Raw genomic sequence first — 22,427 nt, 5'->3', positions numbered from 1 at the left:
GAAGCTCCGCTAGATTGTAAAATTATCATCACTCTGACTACTGCGGCATCTAGGTTTTGTATTCATTTACGACCACAATGAGCCGGCACCAGGCAGTCTCCTCAATCTTTGAGGCTGGCTTGTTTCGCCGGAGCTGTTGCAATTCATATAGACTCTCATCATGCCGTCAATTCAGCTTGTCAAGCCAATGGCGGCAACAACAGACGCAACCGCAACCGCAATCGCAACAGCAGCCGCAACAACGAAAGCTGAATATTCCGCCAGCTATTGAACAGAATCCCGTGGCCTTAAACAAGACCGAGGTTAAACAATTTACACCAAAGCCCTTAAAGCGTCCGCTAGGATTACCATATGCCCCCGAGGAAGGCCAGAATACCGGCGTTGACAAAAGAACATTGCGACAGCGCGGAGGAGACCTTGTAGACAAGGAGAAATACCAACAACGACAGTCAGAATTGTAAGGCCGAACACATATTTCCAACCATAAACTTCCGGCAAGGGGCGCATATGCTGACCAAGTGCAGGATAAAAGAATATAGCAAACCATACTACCGGGAATGGCACCGAATGAACTACCACAGCGGAAAAGTATTCATCTGCAATCCCCGTTTGTTCAAAGAAGACTTTTCCTTATACTTCCCCAACTTATTTGGTCGAACACTCCTGCGATCCAATCCAATGCAGCATACAACACCAGTTCTTCGCGGCAAAATATCCCTTGTTCGAGTGTTTGCCAGTCTGTGGGCAGAGAGCCAAACGGTTACATTCGTTGGTGAAAAGGAAAACCCCGAACTACAGAAGATAATCGCCGATGCTGGTCCATTAGTTCAGAAGGTCGATATTAACAATGAAGATAACTGGCTTAAGGCACTCCTTGTACGGTTATTCATGGGTAGTATGCGACGGAAGATGCTAAAGGAGCAACACGGGAGATACTTCTTGGTCAGGAAGGGGTTTACAAATTACCTGAAAGATCAAATAGGGATGCTTAACGGGAAAGTTGGTTATGTTTATCTTCTGGATGAGAATTGTAAGATCAGATGGGCTGGAAGCAGCATTGCTGGGGCCGAGGAGTTAGAATCCTTGAACAGGGGCTTGCAAAAGCTGGTGAGTGAAAAGAGAGCAAGCCAGGAAGCGCCGAGGATCATCTCAGCATCAGAAATACAAAAAGCCGCTCAGACGGCTTGAAGCGAGCGTTTGATTTTTTAAGATAATGTACGATATTGTATATAGACATTAGCCACCGTGTGCGGCAGCGGAAGCTTGGAACACCAAAATAAGAGACAGAAACACAGAAAGCCCGATCATATCATATCATATATCAAATCTCAACGCCTGCTAAACTCATGCCCTGGGAACGCCGCACGCCGCATCAAATTTATACACAGGCCGAGGCACGGTGATCAATCACCTGAAGAAAAACACCATTAAACAGCAAATTCCGATAAAAGTGCCTAGGATGATCCCGTCCCGTCTTCTCTTGGCACCGATCTTGTTGATTAGATTATTGACGCCGGGTATCTGGCTGGCAGCACCAACGATACGACGATTAATGCTAGCTAGCGTTTCTCGCTGCAAGCCAAAGTTCTCATTGACGGCGTAAGCCTGGCTCAGGACACTGTCCATCATGTTGTGACTGTTGTCTAGTCGCCCTCTTTCCTCAAGCATGTAGTCTGCCTCTGCTCCGGCAGGGTTAGATGCGCGGTACGCATCTATGTCCGACCGAACATTCGAAAGCAAGTTCACACGGTCTCGAGTCTCTGATATAGTCGCCTTTAGACGCTTAAGTTCCTGGCGATGTTCAAGGAGGACTTCCCGGTGGCGGGAGAGATTGTTCTGCTTCAAGGCAGAGGCGGTCAAAGCGGACTCGGAGTCAAGCAGGCGGGAGAGTTGTGATATAAGGGTTTCTCGCTAGAACAGCGCATACGCAGTTAGTCTATAGTTATGTAGAAAGAACGCGCGTGGGGTATCTGCGACGTACTCTGCTCAGGATATCCTGGATCTGAGCTTCCAGCCTGTTCTCATCCTCTGATGGTTTTGTCGGGAGCTGGCTCATGGAAGCATACTGGGCGTACGAATGGAACAGAGACTCTGTCTAAAGCATATATCATTAGCAAACGCCCAATATCCCGGTGCCAAACTATACGGAGTTGCCTATGGTATAACTAACATACCTGAGTCTCAAGAGACCGGGCCTGTTGGCGGAGCTGTGCCCACCCAGTCCCAGTCGAGGTCGTCATGGTATCTCCCAGACGATAATGTGTATAAAGTTATATCACAAACACCCAGCAGTCACATATCATATATCGCCGTCTGTCCACTCTGTCTTCTTGCCGCTGCTCGTTTGTTGTACTCCGTATCTTTTCTCCTTCTGCGTCTTCATCGTCTTCGATCATCAAAAGATGACCTAACAAGTCTTGGCAACCGTCCTCCACGTGACCACTTACATAAGCCCGCTTAGAAGATCGCGAAACGGAAAAAAAGCCCTAAAGTCCCACAAGTTCGACATTTCACGACGAGAAACTTCGACATTCAGCTTCTTCAAGGTCGGCATCAACATCGACAACATCGCAACCAGTCACCATGGTACGTTCAAAAATGGCGAAAAGAATGGCACCCTATTGCGATCCGAGGCACCAATGCTAACTTCTGTGTTTTTTCCGTTTAGTCGTCCGCCAAAGTCAAGACCGGCCAGCTCTGGGGCAAGAGCAAAGAAGACCTCACCAAGCAGCTCGATGAGCTGAAGACCGAGTTGGGCCAGCTCCGTGTCCAGAAGATCGCTGGAGGTTCCTCTTCGAAGCTCACCAGAATGTATGATTCTACGTCCAGCCCTTGCAGATATTTTCGCTTTTGAGGAGAACTTTTTAAACCTGGGATGGAATGAGGGGAGAAAGAAACAAAGACGCCAGGCGAGAAGTTCGGGAACAATATGGGATTGCGATTCAAGTTCTGGGATGACAGGCTGACATGGACGGATTTTGAATTGAATAGTCACGATCTCCGCAAATCCATTGCAAAGGTCCTCACAGTCATCAACGCCAACCAGCGCTCACAACTCCGCCTCTTCTACAAGAACAAGAAATACCTCCCACTTGACCTCCGAGCAAAGAAGACCCGCGCCATCCGACGACGACTTACCCCACACCAGGCCGCCCTCAAGACCGAGAAGCAGAAGAAGAAGGAGATGCACTTCCCCCAGAGGAAATATGCCGTCAAGGTATGTCCCTCCGCAAGCGACTCTCGTTAACTACGGGTGAACCAGAGAAGGGCAATACTAACTACGCCCCAAATTTATAGGCATAAACGTTTCCTTATTTCCCTCTGGTTCAAAGTTTCAAAAAGCGGCGCATTCCCTCTTCGGTTGAGCTTGCTGCGTCTTTTATGAATAGCTGTGGATGTATCAATAGAAGATGCAATGACGCGGCAATTATGAAAAATGGAAAAATAATTCATTGAACTTCAGCTCTTCCAACAATTCCCTACCTTCGACGTACCACTCGGTTTTAATATTGCTGAGGAGATGCACGCTTTTCATACATGGGCGAACTGGCTGCTCGGATGTGGTTCATATTAGATACCAATGGGCTTTGATAGGATCATCTACTATTTAGGCAATGTCAAAAGCAGGTGCTATTATCAAGTCCTAATAATCCCTTTGATTAATTTGGTATTGAATGAGGAACTAAGCCGCCACGCAGTTTATGTCTGTAGACGATACTCGTAAGGAATAATAGCTGTTGAAACAAGATGGCCTGCTCGCTATTACATTATTACCTGGCTATCTCCATCCAGGCAAAGCAGTAGAGCCCTTTACGCTACTAGCATTGCTCATGGACCACATTCCACCACAAGTACACGCTCGGAGAACAGAAGTTCTCATCAACATCTTCACGGCTGCCACAGACTTGGGTGGAATATCCTGTGATACTGCACAGCATCGAACGCACCTTCGGCTCGACCGTGCAGTACCGCTTGATTCATCCAGAGGTATTAAAACTTTCCGAAGGATGTCGATTTCGTACTTGTGTCTGAATAGATCTGCTCTTTTGTCATCACCAACGCCCAGCCAGCTGTAGTCTTGTAAAAACAAATACATGGGGTTGGCTTCATTCCGTATCATGGGGACCGTCTTGGTCAGGATTGTAGTGACTGCCGGCTGTAAGACGGGGGGTATACTACCATTGATAAGTAGGTCTCGTTCAGGGGCTGCCCGGTCCGCATTATTGAAGCCTGCATTTTGATAGGCATGTTTAACATCATTCTCAACGCTTGCAAGAAGCTTCTCATATACGTCCACTTTCAGGGCTGATTCTGTGATCACCGTCACTATTTGAGAATAGATTTGGTAAGATTCATTGCTGAGATTTGTTGCAGTCCTAAATCCGTTAGCTAGGCCACGGAGACCGCGGCATATATATTTGAGGAATGAGCGTGGAATGCTTGAGATAATGAGGATAGTCGACAGTGATTCGTATATTTTTCCTTTGAGTGGACCTATGTCAGCATACTGTAGTTGCATTATGGCTTTTGCGGCAGCTTTCTTACCCGATGACGATCCTGAATCTTGACTGCTGGATTGGCCGTTTAGATTGTCAGAAATCTCAAATAGGTCATCAACAATGTATTTAGCTAGGTCGAGAGCCCATTTCACATTGCCCAGAGCTATCCGTAATGTTTCTATCCGTTAATTAGTACATACGTCCGTAAATCATGAGACTCGCCATTGAACATACCGGGATCATGACAATCAACCTCAGTACCAGCTTTGTTAAAATGCAGTAGGTATGTCAGTAGGATGGATATTTGTCGAAGTTGTAGAGTGAGCCATGGAACAGCAGCTGCAAGGTTACGACGCTCAAGTCGGTTCTTGAACCCAAGCGCAGCCTGCATACTGAAGCACTTCAGGATATATGGATTATTCATGAGCTTGTCCTGTTCAATCGTAACATTCATCGACAGAGCTCGATATACTTCATTTATGAATTTCTTATGAGATTCTATAGATCTTAAGGTCAGTTCTGTGTTACTGGAAAGCTGATGGATATGCAGTACTTACCTTGGTTTAGCTGCTGCGTAACAATCATTAGTATATCGTCATTATTACTGTCACTGCTGCAAGCTCTGCAATAAGCCATGGTAAGGGCAGCCAGTGCACTCATAAATTTTCCTTCAATGCCCATCAGCTTCTGGATAAATAGCTAAGAATCACAAAATACGCACCGTCATTAAACAGACCATCTTGCTCGTGACCAAATGAATGCTCCATCACACGCAACTGGACCTGTGATTTCTCATCGAGAGAGGCTGCTATACAACCACTTGGTGAAAATGAAATATGAATGCCTTCAATTTTTCTGGTCAGTCACACCATTCAAACATAATATCAACCAAGGGCGGCCAGATCCATACCTGGAGAAATTGCAGCAGGAAAGGTGAAGCCAGACTGTGGCAGGCTCGTAACAGTTTCGATATCTTCAACGCCAGATAGAGGAGTAAATGTCTTCGCATCGTAGAATGTTATATTGCCGTCCTCAGTGGTAATAGCAAAAAGATTTCCGGTTTCCATGTAGTCAATGGAAACTATATGCCTCTCAAAATACGTATCCGCCTGTCTATTTAGCTCGGTACTTGGCTAAAGGAAAGACAATTGTCAGCTGGCTGGATCAGTAGGTAGCGAGAATACGTGCCCTAAACTTACCAGCAATGGATTGCGTGGTTGCTTAGATGCTATACTATCGAAACTTCTATGAAGGGTTTGGTTGACTGGACGGAACTCCCATCTCACAATGACGCTGGGATGTTGTAGATGAGGCCGTGCGTGCACGTTGTGTATTGGACAAGAAAACACAGCCAGTACCATTGGCGCGGTTTGCCCACCAGGAGCATCCACTGGGCAGGCGACTACTTGCAAGTGCGTAAGTGCAAATAGTCCATTCGCATTGTTGGTTATATTGTCTTCGTTCCCTATCACATATGTTGATGGGGATGGTACAACATTTGGAACTTCAACCTCGATATGAGCCAACTGAACGCTGGGTACTGCAATGGAATTATTTGGTCGTTGAGTGTTGGAATCAACCGGTGAGCCTTCCCATTTAAGCATGGCACGGTAAAGCCGTAGCTCATTGCTCGCTGAGTATGTGACGATCATGATTCCTCCGCCTTTAAAACATGTTAGTGAACACTGTATCAGATAGTGCACAGTAGTTATAGGGGGATATGTATTACCATCTACCGGGGTCATTGAGGCATGCATTAGGACATCATCGGTATATCCTGTGTTTTGTAGCTCAATCACCATATCCCCCCATTTCAATTCCTGGTTTTGATAAAGCAGTTTCAGCTTGCCAGATCTCGTAACGACAAACAAAGCCAGCTTATGCAAAGGGTGAAACGGCCCCATTGGCCTGCGCGGGTATCTAACATACGCCCATCGACCGCTTGTCCTGCCAGCGTGGCTAAATGTATGTACCTTCGGGCGCAGGTCAGCAAAAAAACCACCCACGACAAGTCAAGTAACAGCACATCAGTACACATACCGAGCGGTTCAGGGCAAGCCACATGAGTCCAACAGGCTGATTCCCATCATCGTCAGGGTCTAATACTGCCGGACGTGACTGCATCAGAACATTAAGACCAACTGACATTCCGATGATAGATATGCGCCCGCAAGAATCGACAACAGCAAGCTCTGCCCCAGGTTCATTCCACGCGAGATGAACTAGGGTATGGCCACTCTGTGCTTCAGCAATGGGATGATCGTGGTCTCCTTCACTCAGACTCCATTTGCCCTCTTCAGGACTGCATCTGAGATTCCGTAGAAAAGCCTTTGACCCGTCTTGGGAGATGTAGGCGATTGCGCCGGCCTTGGACCAGGCGATTTTCCTTCAAAGCTCCCGTCAGCGAGAAATCTTGAGTGTAGCAATGAACGATAGCATGAAATCCAGCTACAGAATTGATCTATACATACTGGCAGCATCCTAGCATCCGCAGCTCGTCAATTCGAGCTGGTAGAGCCTTTGGTGGCGCAGGAGCCGACAAGCTCAGGTCCAGGCCACCCGAGTCGCCGAAGAGGTCGTCCAACGTCTCTTCCATTTTATATCGGCTTCTTCTGGACAGTAAATCATCAGCTTAATGCAGCTGTGGTATAATATTATTGCATTTCTTGCTGTTGTTGCTGTAGAGCTGTTGGTCGCTTAAGCTGCAAATCTTGGGTTGACGTTGTTTCGCGGTTTGTTTCGACGTTCGCGCCAGGGACGAAAAACTGCGAGCAGCCAAAAACAGCCACCACGATGCTGGGGATGAATTAAATAAAGTAGATAATTAACAACTACAGGACACTGAAGATTTCACTACGAGATATAGATGTTTATACGGATAAGAGTATTAGTAGGTAATGGCTTGCTTCCATTTTAAAACGAACGATTGATGATGATATGTATAACAGCTCTCTTCGGCTCTATTACAATCACGTCTGCCATAACGCCGACTCCATGAGGTTTCATAAATATGGATAAATGGATGAGAAATAGGTCCAAGTCCCAGCGAGAGGAAAGCAAGTACACTGGGAGAAGATGAAGATGAAGAAGAAAGGAGAAAAAAAGGTAGAACAAAAGCGCGCCAGATGCTAGTAGTACACGCTTGTCCGTCAGCAACGTATCACAGGGTATCTCGTCTATTGCTGCAGGATTCACTCAAGAAAGGAGGACGTCAAAAGAGACGAAGCCGACAATTAGGTAAGGTATCCATTCATGTGAAGGATAGGATAGAGATTTTGGAGGAGAGGTGGCCGTCTAGAGGGCGGCGGTTGGTTAACGGTAAAGCCAGAGGAAGGGCTTTAGCTATGATGAACAACATTATTATTATTATTCTCCTTCGTCTCCAGCTCCAGGGGCGCCGGGCCGTTGCTTCGAGCAGACTCGGGAGGAATCGGATTCAGGACGTCTTCTATCTTGCAACGGGATGGCTCTTTTACCACTTTGGATTCTTTGGCAGCAGTAGGCTTCCTGCTCGGGAACGACTTGTTAAGCGGAACAGTCTTAGCAGAAGCATCTGCAGCCTTCGTCTTCTTCGCTCTGGGCTTCCGTGGCTGGCTGGGCTTTTTGACCATCTTGGTCCTGGCACCATTTTGTTTGGGAGGAGCGCTGGGGGTCGGGCTCTGTGACCGTTTGCCGGGGTTGAGGGAGTCTTCGGAACTGGAAGATGGCGTAGGCATGCCATTTGTAAAATTGGCGAACTTGACAGGCTTCTGGGGTGTGATGACCACAGATATTTCGGCGTTGCCTGACTTGGCGCGGTCGAACTCCTCTTCAGTGCATTCATTGAAGGAGCGGCCATCATCCTCACCCTTGTCGTCCCATCTCTTGAGGCCAGCATGGAGTGCAACCTTGTCACAGTCACCCTTGATTGCCAGATCCCAGCAGTCTTCAAACTCCTTTCCAGAAGGGAGCGGGTCGTGGTTGATCCAAACGGTGGTGCCGTTTCTCCTGCCTCTCACGACACGGCACATTTCCTTGACGATGCGTCGTACACCGGGGATCTTGAGACTGGTACCGACCACCACAAGCGCATCAGGCCTCGCGCGTAGATCAGCACTGACCACGGAGCCTATGGCCTCTTCATCTGGGTTGTACTCGTTATATAGCACCATACGAGGCCGTAATTTGCCGATACCACGGCTCCTCTGTCCCCCGGCGGTCCTAGTTTCCTCGTTCCTCTCACATGCTCCACAGAGCGGTGGGTCAGGTCCCTTAAACAAATCTGCTTCAAAACTGGAAGCATTGCTGCATTTTTGGCAGACCATCGTGTGTAGGCCGCCGTGGAGCTGGATAGTGATCGGCCAAGGCCCCTTTACTTCTAGGGGTACTTTGGTCTCCAGCGGTGGCAGGGAGGCCTCGATCCCGTCAACATTTTGGGTATACAAGCGTAGAAGCCGTCCTTCCTGTGCCAGACGAGCGAGTAGATGGTGGAATGCAGTAGGCTTTGCGGATGCAGACAGCTTCGACAGCGTCCGCACCATATCATGGAAAGAAGAGATCATAGATTCATCTTGGTAGACAACCGATGCGTCGAACAGCTGCTTCCCCGACGCTTTCAACTTATGATCCTTTTTCAGCGTCGTAAACAGGCCATGAGATGACCGAAAATCCGGTACTGCAGTTAGTTGTTCGCAGTCAGCGGGTGAATTGAAAATAAGGGGAGGGAGTCTGCAAGGAAAACTTACTTCCGGCAGAGACTGAGATGCCAGCGCCCGCCACCACCACGATCTTACGATGCCCACGCAGCGTCCTCAGCAGCGTCTGAAGCTGCTCTTCCTGGCCTGGACAGACGTACTTGTCTGGGTGCGTGAGGTCGAGATGTCTGGTGATTCTGGGCTTCGGCTCAATCTTCCGCTTCTTGCGTACCGGCGCAGATTCCACCACCACCTCCTCAGCGGCCGTCGACGACGCGGCAGCGGACTGAACCTGGAACAACTGAGATGCCGGCGGAGAGGGATAGAGACTGTCCTCTGACGGAGGCGTCGACGGGAGCGAGCTGAGCTCTGAAGACGTGTCGGAGAGCTCAAAGTCCATCGTGGGCGCGAAGACGCGAGCGGGTTTTGAAGATCGAGTGAGGGTGAAGCTGCGGCTGCGGAAGATGCAGAGGAAGAGGCAGAGCCGTGTCTAACGCGTGCCAACTCTTCGTCTTATGGCGGAATCATCGCCATTGGTGAAGACACGGCCGGCAGAGAGATGTAGGGCTGTGGTGGCCGAGTTGGTGGTTTGTGTGAAGAAAGACGAGGAAGAAGAAAAAGCTGATGACGGAGTTTCGAAGGCGACGACGCAGAAGGTTTTCCCTTTCTAGCGCAGAAAAACATCAAAACAAACAAGTGACTGAGTTACAAGAACCGACCAGGGGGGGAGGAAGAGGAAGAGGAAGAGAAGAAGGGAGGGCGGCGACGGGCCATGTCTACGAAGATTGCTTGTAACTATTTAAAACGTATAACTAGCTGTAGAGACGCCGGCAATGGGTGGTCAGCTGGGTGGCCGTTGGTTAGCTAAATATCTAGTCGCTGTCGCTGTCGCCAGAGTCCGCTGCTGCTGCCGCTGCCCGTCTCTGCTGCGCCGAGTCGCTGTCCTCTATCCGGTCCATCGTGTCTTCTTCCTGCTCTCCCTGCGACTCTGGCTCGTCCTCGACCTCCTCGTCCTCCTCGTCTTCCTCCTCGTTGCTGAGGTTGGTGTCGTCCATCGGCTCTGTGTCGTCGTCCTCCTCCAGAGGCTCCCCTTGGTTCTGGCTGCCGGCTTCCTGTGCTACTGCACCGGCCGTAGATGATGCGCCAGCGCCCGATGCTGCTGTCTTCTCCTTGTCGTCGCCGTCTCGCTTAAGTCGTTTGCTTCCTGGCTCACCATCGTGTCCGCCGCTGGCGTCCTTGCCTGACTTTCCTTTCTTCTTCGACTCGCGTTTGTTATTCATAAGGGCCGTGTAGGCCTTGAGCTGCTTTTCTAAATGTGGTCGAAAGTCACCTAGTTCTACCTCTGTCAGTGCCGCGAGCACGTCCTGCGGCGTTAGAGTCTTCTTATCCGTCATGTCATTTGCACTGTACATCCAATGCCGTTAGCTATAATAGTTCCAGGCAGAAAGTCCAGATCTGAACCGACTTACTGTGAAGATATGTACGAAACGAATACTGTAGCAGCTTTTAATATGGCCGTAACTGCATCACGCTGGACACCAGTACCCGGCGGCAGCATATCCTTTGCTAACCGCATTATAACACTCCGAGGGAGAAGAATATCCTAAGCAAAGCAGACACACAGTTGTGTCTCTCCTTGTCAGTCTATAATGGTTCGCACCCTTTGTAGACATTGCTACTGGGCATTGACACTGGTAGGATAGTCCGACCCCCCAGATGTGCCACCCCAAAGAACACCACAGCAGTGCCATAAGTAGAAAAAGTGCCAGGATATCTCACATCAACGCTTAGCCCTGACTCTGTGCCTTCAGAGCCTGGTGCATTATCACCAGCATCTGTCTCTCCCGCTTGGGTATTTATAGGATCTCTGCCGTTTGGCTCTCCCGCCTCATTTGTAGACATTGTGAAACGGGCGATAGAGCAGCTATCACTATATTCAATCGAGTAGGATAAAGGATACAGTGCCGGTAAGGCCTGCCTCACAGCTGCTGTTGGTGTTGATGTTGCAGTTCAGTTGCTGCTGCTTGGGTGGTAGGGGAAGAAGGTGGATTGATGTCCTGATCGCGAGCAGTTCAAGTAGATGAAGCTGCAAATGAGGTTAGCCACAGCTTGCCATGGATGCAGACGGGGCCAAAAAAGACGAAATACCTTCAATCTGAGTAGTAAGCCTTGTAGAGTTCGTAAGGAAATGCTGGTTGTCTTTATGCGCTTTGATCTGGATGATACAGTGGGATGTTTTGGTTGCTGCGAGCAAAAGTTCAAGGTTTGGGGTAGTTTTTTTCCCTTTGCCAACGCTTGGAGAAGCTCGACCGCCAGAGGAGCTGCGACATCTATCAAAAAACACTTACTATTCGTGTATAAGGGACCAAGGGGCTACTGCAGGATAGATGGACGGAGACGGCCTTTGATTGCTTAAGAATGACCACGGCAGTTTCTTTTGTACGCCGCGAATGGGAATATATCATTTCTGCATAAGCTACGCCCGGTGGAAATTGACTACTAGAAAAAACATCACATCGCCCTCTTTGCGCCGTGTATTATAATAGACCCAGAAAGAAACAAGAAAAAACGCATCTACTCCTTCATCTGCTCGTCGTTATCCTCTTGAGCTGCATCGTCTCCCCATAGGCCCTCAAGCTTGAACTCCTTCGCCCACTCGGTCACTATCTGCTTCGTATCAGCAGTTGGCGCGCCGGCCTCTCCTGCAGCAGCACCCTCTTCTACGCCAGCAGAGACGGGTAAGGCAGGGGCTTCAAGCCAGCCCTGGATGCGGCCATCTCTCCAGTCAGTGATGACTGTCGTGGCTGCACTGCTGATATTGGGCGCACCGCCTCGGCCCAACCTGCCTCTTCTGCGCGCAACCTGGATAAGAAAGTCGGTTGTCCTGTCACCGTTAGTTGGGAACAGGGGAGGGATGCCGTAGAAGTCTAGCATCTTCGAAAACAAGGCTTCAGACGCAGAGAGTCTCTTGAGCAAGAGTGTAACAGCTGGCACAGGGTCGGAGATCTGTTTGGGGGGTATAGCGTTGAGAAGAATGAGGCGAGCCTGTTCTTTTATTTTTCGAGACTCAGACGACTTGGACTTGTCGGAATTGGGGAAGACAATTCCAGGCGAGTCGATGACCTTTAGTTTGCTGTCCAGTTTGACTTCGCGGAGGCTTGTAGTAACTCCAGCCTCTGCGCCGACAGGGCATACGTTGGCATTGCCCCTGGTGACACGGCTTGTCAATGAGTTGATCACTGAAGACTTGCCCACGTTAGGGTATCCGATCACACCGACTGATACGGCCCGTTTTAGCTGCTTGTCATGTGCATATGCCTTCAGGGCCTTGAAGAGAGTCTCTGAGGTTCCCTTGACCGTTAACTGCTTGTGGTCAAAAGTGTGTGCATTAGGCGCTCCAGAGGACGCTCGAAGGGGCAGCGTGGGGAAATATCGCCGTAAATATACCAGCCATCCCTTCAGCACTGGTGGAGGCACGAGATCAATCTTGTTCAGGATAAGAATGAGACGCTTCGATCCGTGGTCTGCAGCCATGATATCTCGCTCCACCTCCTTCGACCGAGTTCCTTCAGGGTCTCGAGCATCAAGAACGTAAAGTATCACATCCGCCCTATCAATAACCTCCTTAAAGGCTTTATCGAATGCCCGCCGTGAGCTTTCTTTTGTCGTTGGCACAGCCATGTCTTCAAATGTCACCCCACCATCCTCATCATCATCCCCCATGTCCTCGTCCCCGTGCTGATCTTCATATTCAGCTGCGCGAGCCTTTGCAGAGGCTAAAAGTGCAGCCATTGGGTTGGGCTCCTCTCCCTCAATCTCCATATCATCGTCGTCACCATCTACCAGTTCGTCGTCCTCATCGTCGATAAGATCAGCATTTTCTGCTATATCAATATCTCCAGCTTCTTCTGCATTTTGCGCCTGACGCCGTAGCTTCGCCTCCTCGCGCAGTTTCTGTGCTTCTTCAGCCTTTAGCCTTCTCTTCTCTTCAATCTCCTGCAGGAGTTTGTCTTTATAGGGGAATAGATTTGGAATGCCGGGATCTTTCTTGAGCTTTGAGCGCCATTGAGGATTCTAAACCCACGTCCACCCAGTTAGCACCATATCCCTAGAGCTCAGTCTTAATGCCCAAGTCTCTACTCAATGGGGATCGCAAACCTTTTTGGCGAGCTTTCGATCTTTTCTTTGCTTTGCAGCACTGGCTTTTTCAATCTTATGCCGTAGCCGAACTGGCGTCCGCTTTGACGATTTCCCTAAACGCACAACAGTCAGAAAAAGGCCGACAATATATAACCGTCAGAACAGTGCGCACTTACCTAGCTTTACCATCTTGTCTGTGTCTCTCTACTTCAAATCACAGAACCGGCTCAAGTTCTTTCTTCTTCTTCTTCTTTCTTCCTCTTCTTCACTTTTCACCGCAAAGAAAAAAAAGATAAAAAAATAAAAATATTTTAATGTGGGTCCAAACTTGCCAAGATTTTACTGATTATAAAGTCTTGGCGAAGACGATAAGATAAGATCCTGACTAAGCGGACGTTATCTCGCTGAGTTGTCATTTCGGCCAATCAGAGACAGTAATCCTACAAGGTGGGATTTTTATATATAAAAGTCTTTCTTCCGGCGGGGAGAAAGAGACAAAAGAACAAGAGCGAAACAGAAGAAAGGGAGAAGTGACGATAAATCCAGTTTCTTCTTCTTTTTATTCTTCTTATTCTTCTTGCTTAAACAGTACTCTCGATATATTTTACCGTTAGAGAAGCTCACTCAGACCGGAAGACTTGCTTCGATTACAGCCGAAAGTCAAGATGGGTTCAACCGGGTCGTTCAGCGGCCCTCGCATGTCACTTACCTTCGATGGGCTGCTCTTCGACTTCGATGGAACAATCGTAGATTCCACTGCTGGTGAGCCGCCTTTGCATCATGCAGTCCTCTCCCTCACGTCAGCTGTATTTTTCTTCCCAAGCTAATCATGCGGTTCTAGCGGTCGTGAAACATTGGCATATGTGAGTCTGGCGCTGGCACATCCCGCACTTCCCTTGGGGGATTAACGCACGCCTTATCACCAACCCCCAACGTGTGTAGAGCATTGTTTTGTTTGATCGTTTCCTTATCTAAAGCTATGGCCTGGAAGAATAGGAGAAGAGATCGGAGTAGACCCGAAAGTGATCTTGCAAACCTCCCACGGCAGAAGAAGCATTGATACGCTTCAGATTATTGCTCCTGAGAAGGCAACCTGGGAATGTGAGTCTTCACACCTGCATATATCCACATATTCTCCCTCATCTCATTTCCCCGTGGGGGAGCGGAGAAGAGAGGGGAAAGAGAAGAAGAAATTTCGGCACAATACGGAAAGTCAGTATCTGACTAGAGCGTAATTCACAGACGTTAGCATGATTGAAGGACGAATCCCAAGGGATCTTGGTAATGATGCAACTGAGATACCCGGTGCACGACGGCTCCTCACCTCGTTGGAAGAGGCCGGAGCGCCATGGGCCGTCGTGACGTCTGGCAGCAATGCGTTGATTACCGGCTGGCTCGGCGTCCTGCGGCTTGCACATCCAAAGTACCTCGTTGTTGCGGAGGATGTGCAGGCTGGCAAACCAGATCCTTCCTGTTACCTACTAGGCCGTTCTCGGCTTGGCTTGGACCATAGTGATTCGATGCTTGTGATTGAAGATGCTCCGTCTGGTGTCCGCGCTGGGAAGGCTGCCGGGTTTAAGGTTCTTGCGCTCGCCACGACACATGTGGTCGAAGAGCTGAAGGAGGCTGGAGCAGATTGGATCATCAAAGATCTTGACAGTGCCTCACTCAAGAAGTTCGCCGATGGCAAGGTTGAGGTAGAGGTCTGGGATACACTTCAATAGCGTTTAGCCGCCTTGACAGGGGTCCTGGAGATAGGGCTATGATCGATGACTGGGTATGGGGTACTGACATGACTCCTTGTTTACACCCTTTACACTGGTTGATACGAATATCGTCGTGTGTTGGCCCTCCCAGTGTTCGCTGATTGTTAGTGAGATCAACATTTGTTTTTTGTTCACGCCGTTTTGATAGACCGGTTTGCTTGCACTAGGGCTATGCATCTCTTGGGAAAGGTGTCATGCACGCCCGAGTTTGAACTAAGAGACTAGATAGAATCGAGTGCCTGAATTCTGTGGCTCAGTGTACAAGCCTATACCAAATACGTCACGCCTAGAGGATCTCGCCTTTATGCTCCCTTACTGCTCTGGACAATTTTGTCTTTTAAGGCTTGGGGTAAGTCGCCTGTGATGCGGAGCCAGTCGGTATCGTGCTAGAAACAAAAAAGCAAAACGGCAGTTGAGCGTCGTGCTAGTTAGCGTCCGTTCCCTCGTCACGCAAAACCGATGTGATGGAATTCCACGTACGCCTTATAGCTGTGGCAAAGGGTACAGAGCTGCGACGTCCGACCTTTGGCTCGGTGTCTCATATACCTGCAGGTCATCGGCATTGCACACATATAGGTACGTACGTATGGAGTACTCTCTGTGTGATACGCAAGGGGTGAAAAATGGAGGTAGGAAAACGTAGGTCCATCTAACTCTGCACCTGCATTGCAGACACATCGTCGTGTGACTTTAAGCCAGCCACCACTTTTCTCGCATACATCCGGGTGGGATATGTGTGCTATGATCCCTTCTTCGTCTCTTCGTCTCTTCAACTGCGGAAATGCTCCACACACACATAAGTTGTTAGTTCTCTGTATGGAGTACTGCCTATATAGTTATACACTTGTCCAGTATAGATGGCAAAAAAAAAGAGATCGACAGCCACAAGAGCGACAAAGTGACACCTGCATGAGACTTCCCAAGGGGCAGGATCTGGCGAAGTCCATTTCGTCACATCCCATCGATGTGGTTTTCTAGTGTCTTCCCGATCTCTTCCCCAGCGGAGCATAAATGAATAGTATGCAAACTAGGTTTTGTGCCGTGAAGCTGATCACTCACATGGCTTGGCGTATAAATGTGTGGGAGGTGTGGGAGTGTGGGAGGCAGTTTGATTCTTGTGTGCTGATCAGATCATCGCCGGAGAATTCCTGGTTGCTAAAGAGGGCCTAGCTGCTATTGTTGTGGTGCACTCTGCGTATTCCGTGGTCCTACTCCATCACCTCTTGACGTTGCTAGTATTCACATATGGGGGGTACATTGCATGTATAGAATATCATGATATACCCTGGTTTGGCGATCTAGCACGCCTCGATAGCTCCTCAGTTGCGAAAGAGGCTTGAAGAAGACCAGCCCATTCGCTACCTTCGACCTTCTCTCGCCTTCTCTGATCATCGCCTTGCGCTGAATATCATCCATCGGGTTGCATGGCAAAAGGTGGGTGATATGTACTCCGTACTCCATTTTACTTTGTATAGATGTTGTGTGGTATCTCTTTTGTATATGGTCGCAGGCTGCCCTGCAGTCATGGAGATCGACAGCTTGCGCATGTTTTTCCTCCATGTTTTCCGCTCCCACGGAGAGAAGAAGAAAGTGGTGCGCAAGAAACGAGAAAAAGCCCCTGAGCATCGTTCTCTGGCTGCAGGATCTCAAAGAAAACTTCCTTTCTTTTTCCTCTCATCCCTATCACTTTCTTTTTTGTGTAGTGTGCATGTACCGGGAGATAGACTGTTGTTGAGCTCGCCATTGTGTCGTTGCGCAGGGTGTAACTTTGGGGCAAAAATCGGGACACCCACTCGGGAGGTACAGAATCGAGACATTCTCGCCTAAAATGCAGCTCCCATCGTCAGCGAGTCTTTTCCTCTCGCGTTGCTGGGTGAGGAAAATGCGAGATATCATCTTCTACCGTAGTCTGGGAATCCCGAAGTCCGAAATAACTTCTGATGTGTCCCAAACTTCATAAAATAGAAAAAATAAAATTATTACCCGGTAAAATAAGTTTGGTAATGAATACAACACATGTACGGCGTACCTGGTATTACAATACGGCTTATCTAAGAGTTTAGTCAGTAATCACATGACTATCCCTTTTGGGAAAAGCAAAAACATCGACAAAAGAAGCAAAAACGACGACGACGACGAAACAAAAACAACAAAAACAACAAAAACAACAACAGCAACAACAGCAACAGCAACAGTAACAATAACACACCAGACATCGCCAACAAGGATGGCAGGAAGAATAAGCAAAGGTGGTCAGGACGGGTGCACCACCACTCGTCCGATATCCAACCTTCAGCGGGTACATAGCTTACACGGCACAGTGCCCAGCACAACAGGCAACAAGACTTTTGGAATCCCAAGTTCACGGGTACCAACCCTGCCAACGATCGTCCCACAAGCGCAAACCTCCTTGTCCAATAACGCACGGGAGTAATCCGCCCCTGGCTTGGAGATGGAGTCTACGGGTCGAAAGGGGCCTCCCGTAGCCCAGAATGGCAGGGAACCGGTCCATCATAGTTGCTTGCCCCAGACAAGACAAGACAGCTCGAAAGTGAGGGAGCTACACTAGATAGCTCTCGATGGGTGACCGAGGGGAGAAAAAAAGGAAGAGAGAGGGCCAGGCAGAGAGAAACATAGCAGGTGGCCAGGCTTCCAAGCATGTTCCAAGCGTATTTCTCTCTCTCAAGGCAAGAGAGTGGGTTTAGATCAGTCACCTTTTTTTCTTCTTCTTCTTCCTCTTCTCGTCTTTGGTTTTTGCGGAGTCACCAGGCAGAGAACGAGGGTAGGAGAGCAAAGGTCAACTGGACCCGTTGTGAGACTCCGTACAGAGAACAGCCGGCTAGATCCAGGTCCAGGGAGGTTACGGAGCAGTGGTGTTTACAGACGGGCGACACACCCAGGTGGATGGAGTACGAGCTTACTTTCGATGCAGGAACAGCCCGGAATTCGAAGTGTGACCAAGCCTGCAGCTTGGTGCCTTTTAGAAATGCTCTGCACACTTTTCTTGTGCTTTGATTCGAAATGGATCCAAAAAAGAACAGCGGAATTCTCCGTGTTCTCTCTTTTGTATATGCACAATACAATGCAAGGTGCTATCTCGATCACTTTTGTCTTTCCTTGAAGCAAAATCTGCGCTCTGGCATCGCCCTTTCAACCGGGTTCCAAGTTCTTTTTTTCTTTTTCTCCTTCGTCTCTTTCTCTTTCTTTCTTTTTACACACTTTTTTTTCGTTCCTTTTTCCTTCCTCCTGCTCAATCTCTCTCTTTTTTTTTTTTACCTCGCATTTCTCGTCACCCTTGGCGATCGGTTCACCCCGATATTAGCGTGGAGAGACAAAAGCTATCCATGACCTAAGAGGGCTGCGTATCACATCAAGGGTTACTTGTTGCCAATATTTTACAGGGAGCCGAGGTCACCGTTCGTTCTCATCCATGGCCAAAGGTATTTGTCACAGCTCCATAGCATACGAAGCGCTACCGTCATCGCCAGCAGGGTTTGCTCTGACTCTCTTTTTAAACGCTCAACACCGTTAGTCTGCATCTTAGTCGCAAAAAGCGGGCAACCTAAAAGATGGCCAACAGGGATATCTGCTTGCCACTTTAGGCTGGCTCGTTTACCTTTTCGCCTAACCATCCGTTGGAGCTCTTACCTTGCTTTACGTGCGGTATCAACGGAGTCCCTTGGGCTTGCCCTTGGAGGCTATCTGGGGTTATGTCAAAAGATCCCTGACCCTAAAGCTGCTTGGCACAGGAGGCTTGCTTCTGATGATGCAGAAGCCCCAGCGCAGAACTGTGATGAAGTGGATCTTCCCAGCGGGGTGCGGACTGGTGGATTGGTAGGCTCGCTGTGGTTGCTCAGCCATTCGGCGGAAAAAGGGGCACCTCTCTTAGCCGTACCTGATGTTACACGTCCGCCCAGGCACCGTTATTACAATACACCAGGCCTTGGTACGCGGCTTGTGTGATGGAGCCGCCCCTGCTGTCCGCTGGACACCCCCTGGCGCCGACGGCGAGGCCTGGCTTATACTTCTTCCCTCCTCGCCGCCCCATCTCCTCGACCTGTTGTTCTGTCGACCGCCAGCCGTCTGCGTGGGAGCCCGTCGTTCATTATCCGATCTTTCTTTTAGTATTAAGATCACCATCAGTCCTTCTTTTTTTTACATTTTGTTTTTATTTCTCCCTCTCTCTAATTCTATCACACGTCGTTCCTTATAACTCCTTATTTACTACTGTTATTCGCTGTCCATACACATCATCACCAACAAACACACCCTTGCAGGAAATAGCTACAGAACAGCTACCTATTACTCTCATTCAACAACATCAACACATCAAGTCGACAGCACTGGATATTTCAGTCTCTTCTCCCCTTTTCTATCTCGGTATCACTGTCTTTTTTCCCTTTTAACTGGAGTCACGCCTACCATCCTCTATTCCCTATCGCCTACCGATCTTCGAAGTCGGCAGCCATGAACTACCTCCAGACCCCGTATCAATATGCGGTGCCAATTGACCAGCCTATGGGCTATGGCATGCCCATCTCACATCATCCTTACGACCAGCCGATGGACCAGTGCTACGTTCCTTACCACCAGAATGACATCCATGGCTTCTACACAACCGGTGCCATCGAGGAGTATGAGGAATATGTTGAGAATCTGTCACGGCCGCGTTTGACGAAGGAACAGGTTGAGATTTTAGAATCACAATTTCAAGCTCATCCAAAGCCCAATAGCAATACAAAACGGCAATTGGCCCTACAGACCAGCTTAACCTTACCCAGAGTTGCGGTATGATCTGGCCTAAACATATGCACCCTTCAAAATTATGTACTAACTTGAGTATAGAACTGGTTCCAGAACCGAAGAGCAAAGGCCAAACAGCAGAAGCGGCAAGAGGAATTCGAGAAGATGCAAGCTAAAGAGAAGGCCATGGCGGCCGAGGGGGCCGGAAGCAAACAACAATCCTCAGAGAGCTCAGATGAACAGCAGAAGTCAGAGCAAGACCAGAAGAACTCGATGCCGACTCCGACAGATGCACGTGGAACCTCTTCGAGCTGTAGTGAGCAAGGAGACCATGGCCTACAAACTCCTGCAGATGAGAAGCCAGAGCCCAAGTTTGAGGTTGTTAGGCACCATACCGAAGCGAAAGCTGAAGTTCAGAGCTCAGAGCCAGCGGAGCTAATCTCAAGCCCGTCCCTTAAGGATGGTCAGGAGATGTCAGGCGCTATTGCTAGCGTGCACAACTCTGCTCAGCCCTCTTTTTCCCAGCCCGAGGCCGATAACCATTTCCACCAGTGGGCCTCTACCGGCATTCCTCAAATGGCAGTCAGCGTTAGCCCTGCAGATGCACACCCAGTTTCAAGCGCAGCCCCCATGATGGAGATTGACTCTAATGGCTACTGGTCCCCAGATTCTAGCAGCCTTGTCAGCCAGCCATATACTGAGCTGCTGTGTAACAACAGCTCGCCAGAGGAGCTCTCTTGCCAAGTTCAGCCAACTACTACAGCATTTACACAACCTTTTATGTCATCAGAGGTACCACTCTACTCTTCGCAGAACATCATCAACCAGCGACAGGTTTCCCTGCCAATAGAGCAAGGCGATATTTCTCCTCGCACCGGTAACAGCTCTGACCCTGAGTTGACCAGCTCTGAAGGGCGTCAACTACCTCGTCTTCACATCTCAACTTCCGACAATGCAATTGGCCTTGCAGCGCGAAGAAAGCGCCCGCGACCAGCAGCCATTGGGACCTCAGGATTCAGCCGGTCTGTGGGTGGACCTGTATCAGGGTCACCAACCCGAAGAGTATCCAGCGCCGCCTGGAGTGGTGTACGAAAGTCATCACAGATTGCTGAGCTAAGCCCGAGATTTGGCGGAATGAGGAAGATCTCCGGCTCTCCTAGATCACCTTTCCCATACTCCTTGGATGGGAGACCACATGCTCTATCCAGCACAGACTTGGCCGTGCCTCCATCAACTACATCTTCTATACCCCCAGCCACTCCCATGACACCCGATGAGATGCAATACCTCCTCCCTCCGACACCAATTGACAACCAGTACTGCCTCTCCCCACAGGAAGAGATGGGATACTCCCATTCCTTCCCAACCTCCCAGTCAATGACCTTTGATGAAAGCCAGGAGTCAAAGAGACAGCCACCACCATTTGTAATGGTTGGAATGCACCATTCCCAGTCATATCAGCAATTTACAGAGCCCATGTCGGCGCCTCCAAACTTCACTACATTCACCGAACTTATGCCGGGCTGTGGGCAGCAACAGCAGCAACAGCAACACCACCCACTAAGCTCATCTGAGGCTGAGGCATCTCTCAATGTTATCCATATGCCTCGACCAACACACATTTCACCCATTGCATATGATGACCAAGTACAAAGTGAACAAGTAGAGGAACCTGCGGCTACTGAGGAGTGGCAGGGCCAGGGGCCCTCCGCACAATCCACAACTGGCCCAAACTCACCTATTTCAGAGTCCAGCCAAGCCTATAACTCCACTGACAAGGCAAACACAGAGTTTTATATTCAAGAGTTTCCCCAACAGGGCGAAGCTATGAAGGTGGCTGCAGAGCAGCTCCCAGAGCAACGGGCACGGACATACACCTTTACCAACCAAACTCCAAATGACTTTTACCGCACAGCCATTTTCCCACCCGTATAAAATTGGTGTTTATGTTTCCTTCAATTTTCTCGTTGCGCTATTGATACCATAAACCAGGGATTTGGCTACCTGGTGCATTTCTCGCGGTCATTGTGCTTCTTTTTTTTCCTCTCATTTCTCTTCGACTCGTCAATGATATATGTGGGATAGGTAGGGATGGACTTTTGGATTTTGTTAAAATCATTTGATACATATTTTCATTCAAGGCGCTCAACCCGGCTAGTTTATCAAGGCTCTCCTGCTGTTTTAGTGTTTCTTGTCATTTTACTCTCTTTGGCTGTTTTCTATCCCTAGCATTTCTCGCCATTTTCTTTCATTCTATTCCTTGGTACTCCAAGCACCTTGATGTCTTTTGATATTACGATTATCGCATACTGCATAATTACCCATACTAACTTAATTTCTAATATTAATTCACCCCTTCACAGGGCTCCTATTTGCCTGCATATTGTTGGTCTTTTGGAAATTGTTTGAACTTTCTCTTCACTTTCCACATACAGGCTATGGTCATATATTATTTCATTGTTGTTCTTCCCCTTGCGGCCTCTCTCTCGTTTACTGAATATCAAAGTTAACTGCGCTCGGATAGCTAGCTGGCTCCCCTCAAGAAAAGAAGAAGACAAAAAACAAAAGAGATAAATTGAAGTTTTTCAGCCCTTTTACTTCATATA

At 48.8% G+C, this 22,427-nt stretch overlaps 9 protein-coding genes across 9 annotated transcripts; 4 read left to right on the top strand and 5 right to left on the bottom strand.

The window, feature by feature from the left end:
• Window positions 1–77: 77 nt before the first annotated feature.
• MGYG_03402 (mitochondrial ATPase complex subunit ATP10) lies at window positions 78–1,188 on the top strand (the record flags this gene model as incomplete). Its single annotated transcript, XM_003175832.1, has 2 exons — window positions 78–457; window positions 525–1,188. 2 exons carry the CDS (start codon window positions 78–80, stop codon window positions 1,186–1,188), a joined length of 1,044 nt encoding a protein of 347 aa, XP_003175880.1.
• Window positions 1,189–1,407: 219 nt separating this feature from the next.
• MGYG_03401 (transporter GOS1) lies at window positions 1,408–2,240 on the bottom strand (the record flags this gene model as incomplete). The annotated part of the gene is made up of 3 exons (XM_003175831.1): window positions 1,408–1,911; window positions 1,982–2,095; window positions 2,175–2,240. The coding sequence occupies 3 exons, from the start codon at window positions 2,238–2,240 to the stop codon at window positions 1,408–1,410; spliced, it is 684 nt and encodes a 227-aa protein (XP_003175879.1).
• Window positions 2,241–2,500: 260 nt separating this feature from the next.
• MGYG_03400 (60S ribosomal protein L35) lies at window positions 2,501–3,608 on the top strand. Its single transcript, XM_003175830.1, has 4 exons — window positions 2,501–2,586; window positions 2,669–2,811; window positions 2,992–3,217; window positions 3,298–3,608. Exons 1-4 carry the CDS (start codon window positions 2,584–2,586, stop codon window positions 3,301–3,303), a joined length of 378 nt encoding a protein of 125 aa, XP_003175878.1. The 5' UTR covers window positions 2,501–2,583; the 3' UTR covers window positions 3,304–3,608.
• A 170-nt stretch (window positions 3,609–3,778) lies between these two features.
• MGYG_03399 (hypothetical protein) lies at window positions 3,779–7,095 on the bottom strand (the record flags this gene model as incomplete). Its single annotated transcript, XM_003175829.1, has 10 exons — window positions 3,779–4,482; window positions 4,546–4,677; window positions 4,734–4,997; window positions 5,057–5,167; window positions 5,221–5,343; window positions 5,410–5,632; window positions 5,699–6,162; window positions 6,229–6,472; window positions 6,540–6,885; window positions 6,971–7,095. 10 exons carry the CDS (start codon window positions 7,093–7,095, stop codon window positions 3,779–3,781), a joined length of 2,736 nt encoding a protein of 911 aa, XP_003175877.1.
• A 742-nt stretch (window positions 7,096–7,837) lies between these two features.
• MGYG_03398 (Sir2 family histone deacetylase Hst4) lies at window positions 7,838–9,572 on the bottom strand (the record flags this gene model as incomplete). Its single annotated transcript, XM_003175828.1, has 2 exons — window positions 7,838–9,153; window positions 9,224–9,572. The coding sequence occupies 2 exons, from the start codon at window positions 9,570–9,572 to the stop codon at window positions 7,838–7,840; spliced, it is 1,665 nt and encodes a 554-aa protein (XP_003175876.1).
• A 472-nt stretch (window positions 9,573–10,044) lies between these two features.
• On the bottom strand, window positions 10,045–11,074 carry MGYG_03397 (hypothetical protein; the record flags this gene model as incomplete). Its single annotated transcript, XM_003175827.1, has 3 exons — window positions 10,045–10,576; window positions 10,642–10,775; window positions 10,952–11,074. 3 exons carry the CDS (start codon window positions 11,072–11,074, stop codon window positions 10,045–10,047), a joined length of 789 nt encoding a protein of 262 aa, XP_003175875.1.
• Window positions 11,075–11,746: 672 nt separating this feature from the next.
• On the bottom strand, window positions 11,747–13,501 carry MGYG_03396 (nuclear GTP-binding protein NUG1; the record flags this gene model as incomplete). The annotated part of the gene is made up of 3 exons (XM_003175826.1): window positions 11,747–13,246; window positions 13,331–13,425; window positions 13,489–13,501. The coding sequence occupies 3 exons, from the start codon at window positions 13,499–13,501 to the stop codon at window positions 11,747–11,749; spliced, it is 1,608 nt and encodes a 535-aa protein (XP_003175874.1).
• A 475-nt stretch (window positions 13,502–13,976) lies between these two features.
• MGYG_03395 (hypothetical protein) lies at window positions 13,977–15,072 on the top strand (the record flags this gene model as incomplete). Its single annotated transcript, XM_003175825.1, has 4 exons — window positions 13,977–14,111; window positions 14,154–14,175; window positions 14,290–14,413; window positions 14,555–15,072. Coding segments are annotated over 4 exons (763 nt in total), but the record flags the coding sequence as incomplete, so codon positions are not given.
• A 4,473-nt stretch (window positions 15,073–19,545) lies between these two features.
• On the top strand, window positions 19,546–21,756 carry MGYG_03394 (hypothetical protein; the record flags this gene model as incomplete). Its single annotated transcript, XM_003175824.1, has 2 exons — window positions 19,546–19,866; window positions 19,924–21,756. 2 exons carry the CDS (start codon window positions 19,546–19,548, stop codon window positions 21,754–21,756), a joined length of 2,154 nt encoding a protein of 717 aa, XP_003175872.1.
• Between the last annotated feature and the right edge of the window lie 671 nt (window positions 21,757–22,427).

This window comes from Nannizzia gypsea, genomic scaffold, assembly GCF_000150975.2.
Source record: "Nannizzia gypsea CBS 118893 supercont1.2 genomic scaffold, whole genome shotgun sequence".
NCBI lineage: Eukaryota > Fungi > Ascomycota > Eurotiomycetes > Onygenales > Arthrodermataceae > Nannizzia > Nannizzia gypsea.
This window is presented reverse-complemented; position numbering and strand designations above follow the sequence as displayed.

Bases quoted from the DNA above. Each gene is read 5' to 3' on its own strand.
- MGYG_03400 (XM_003175830.1), top strand. The intron at 2,812-2,991 runs GTATGATTCTAC...TGAATTGAATAG, and splicing joins TCTTCGAAGCTCACCAGAAT to TCACGATCTCCGCAAATCCA.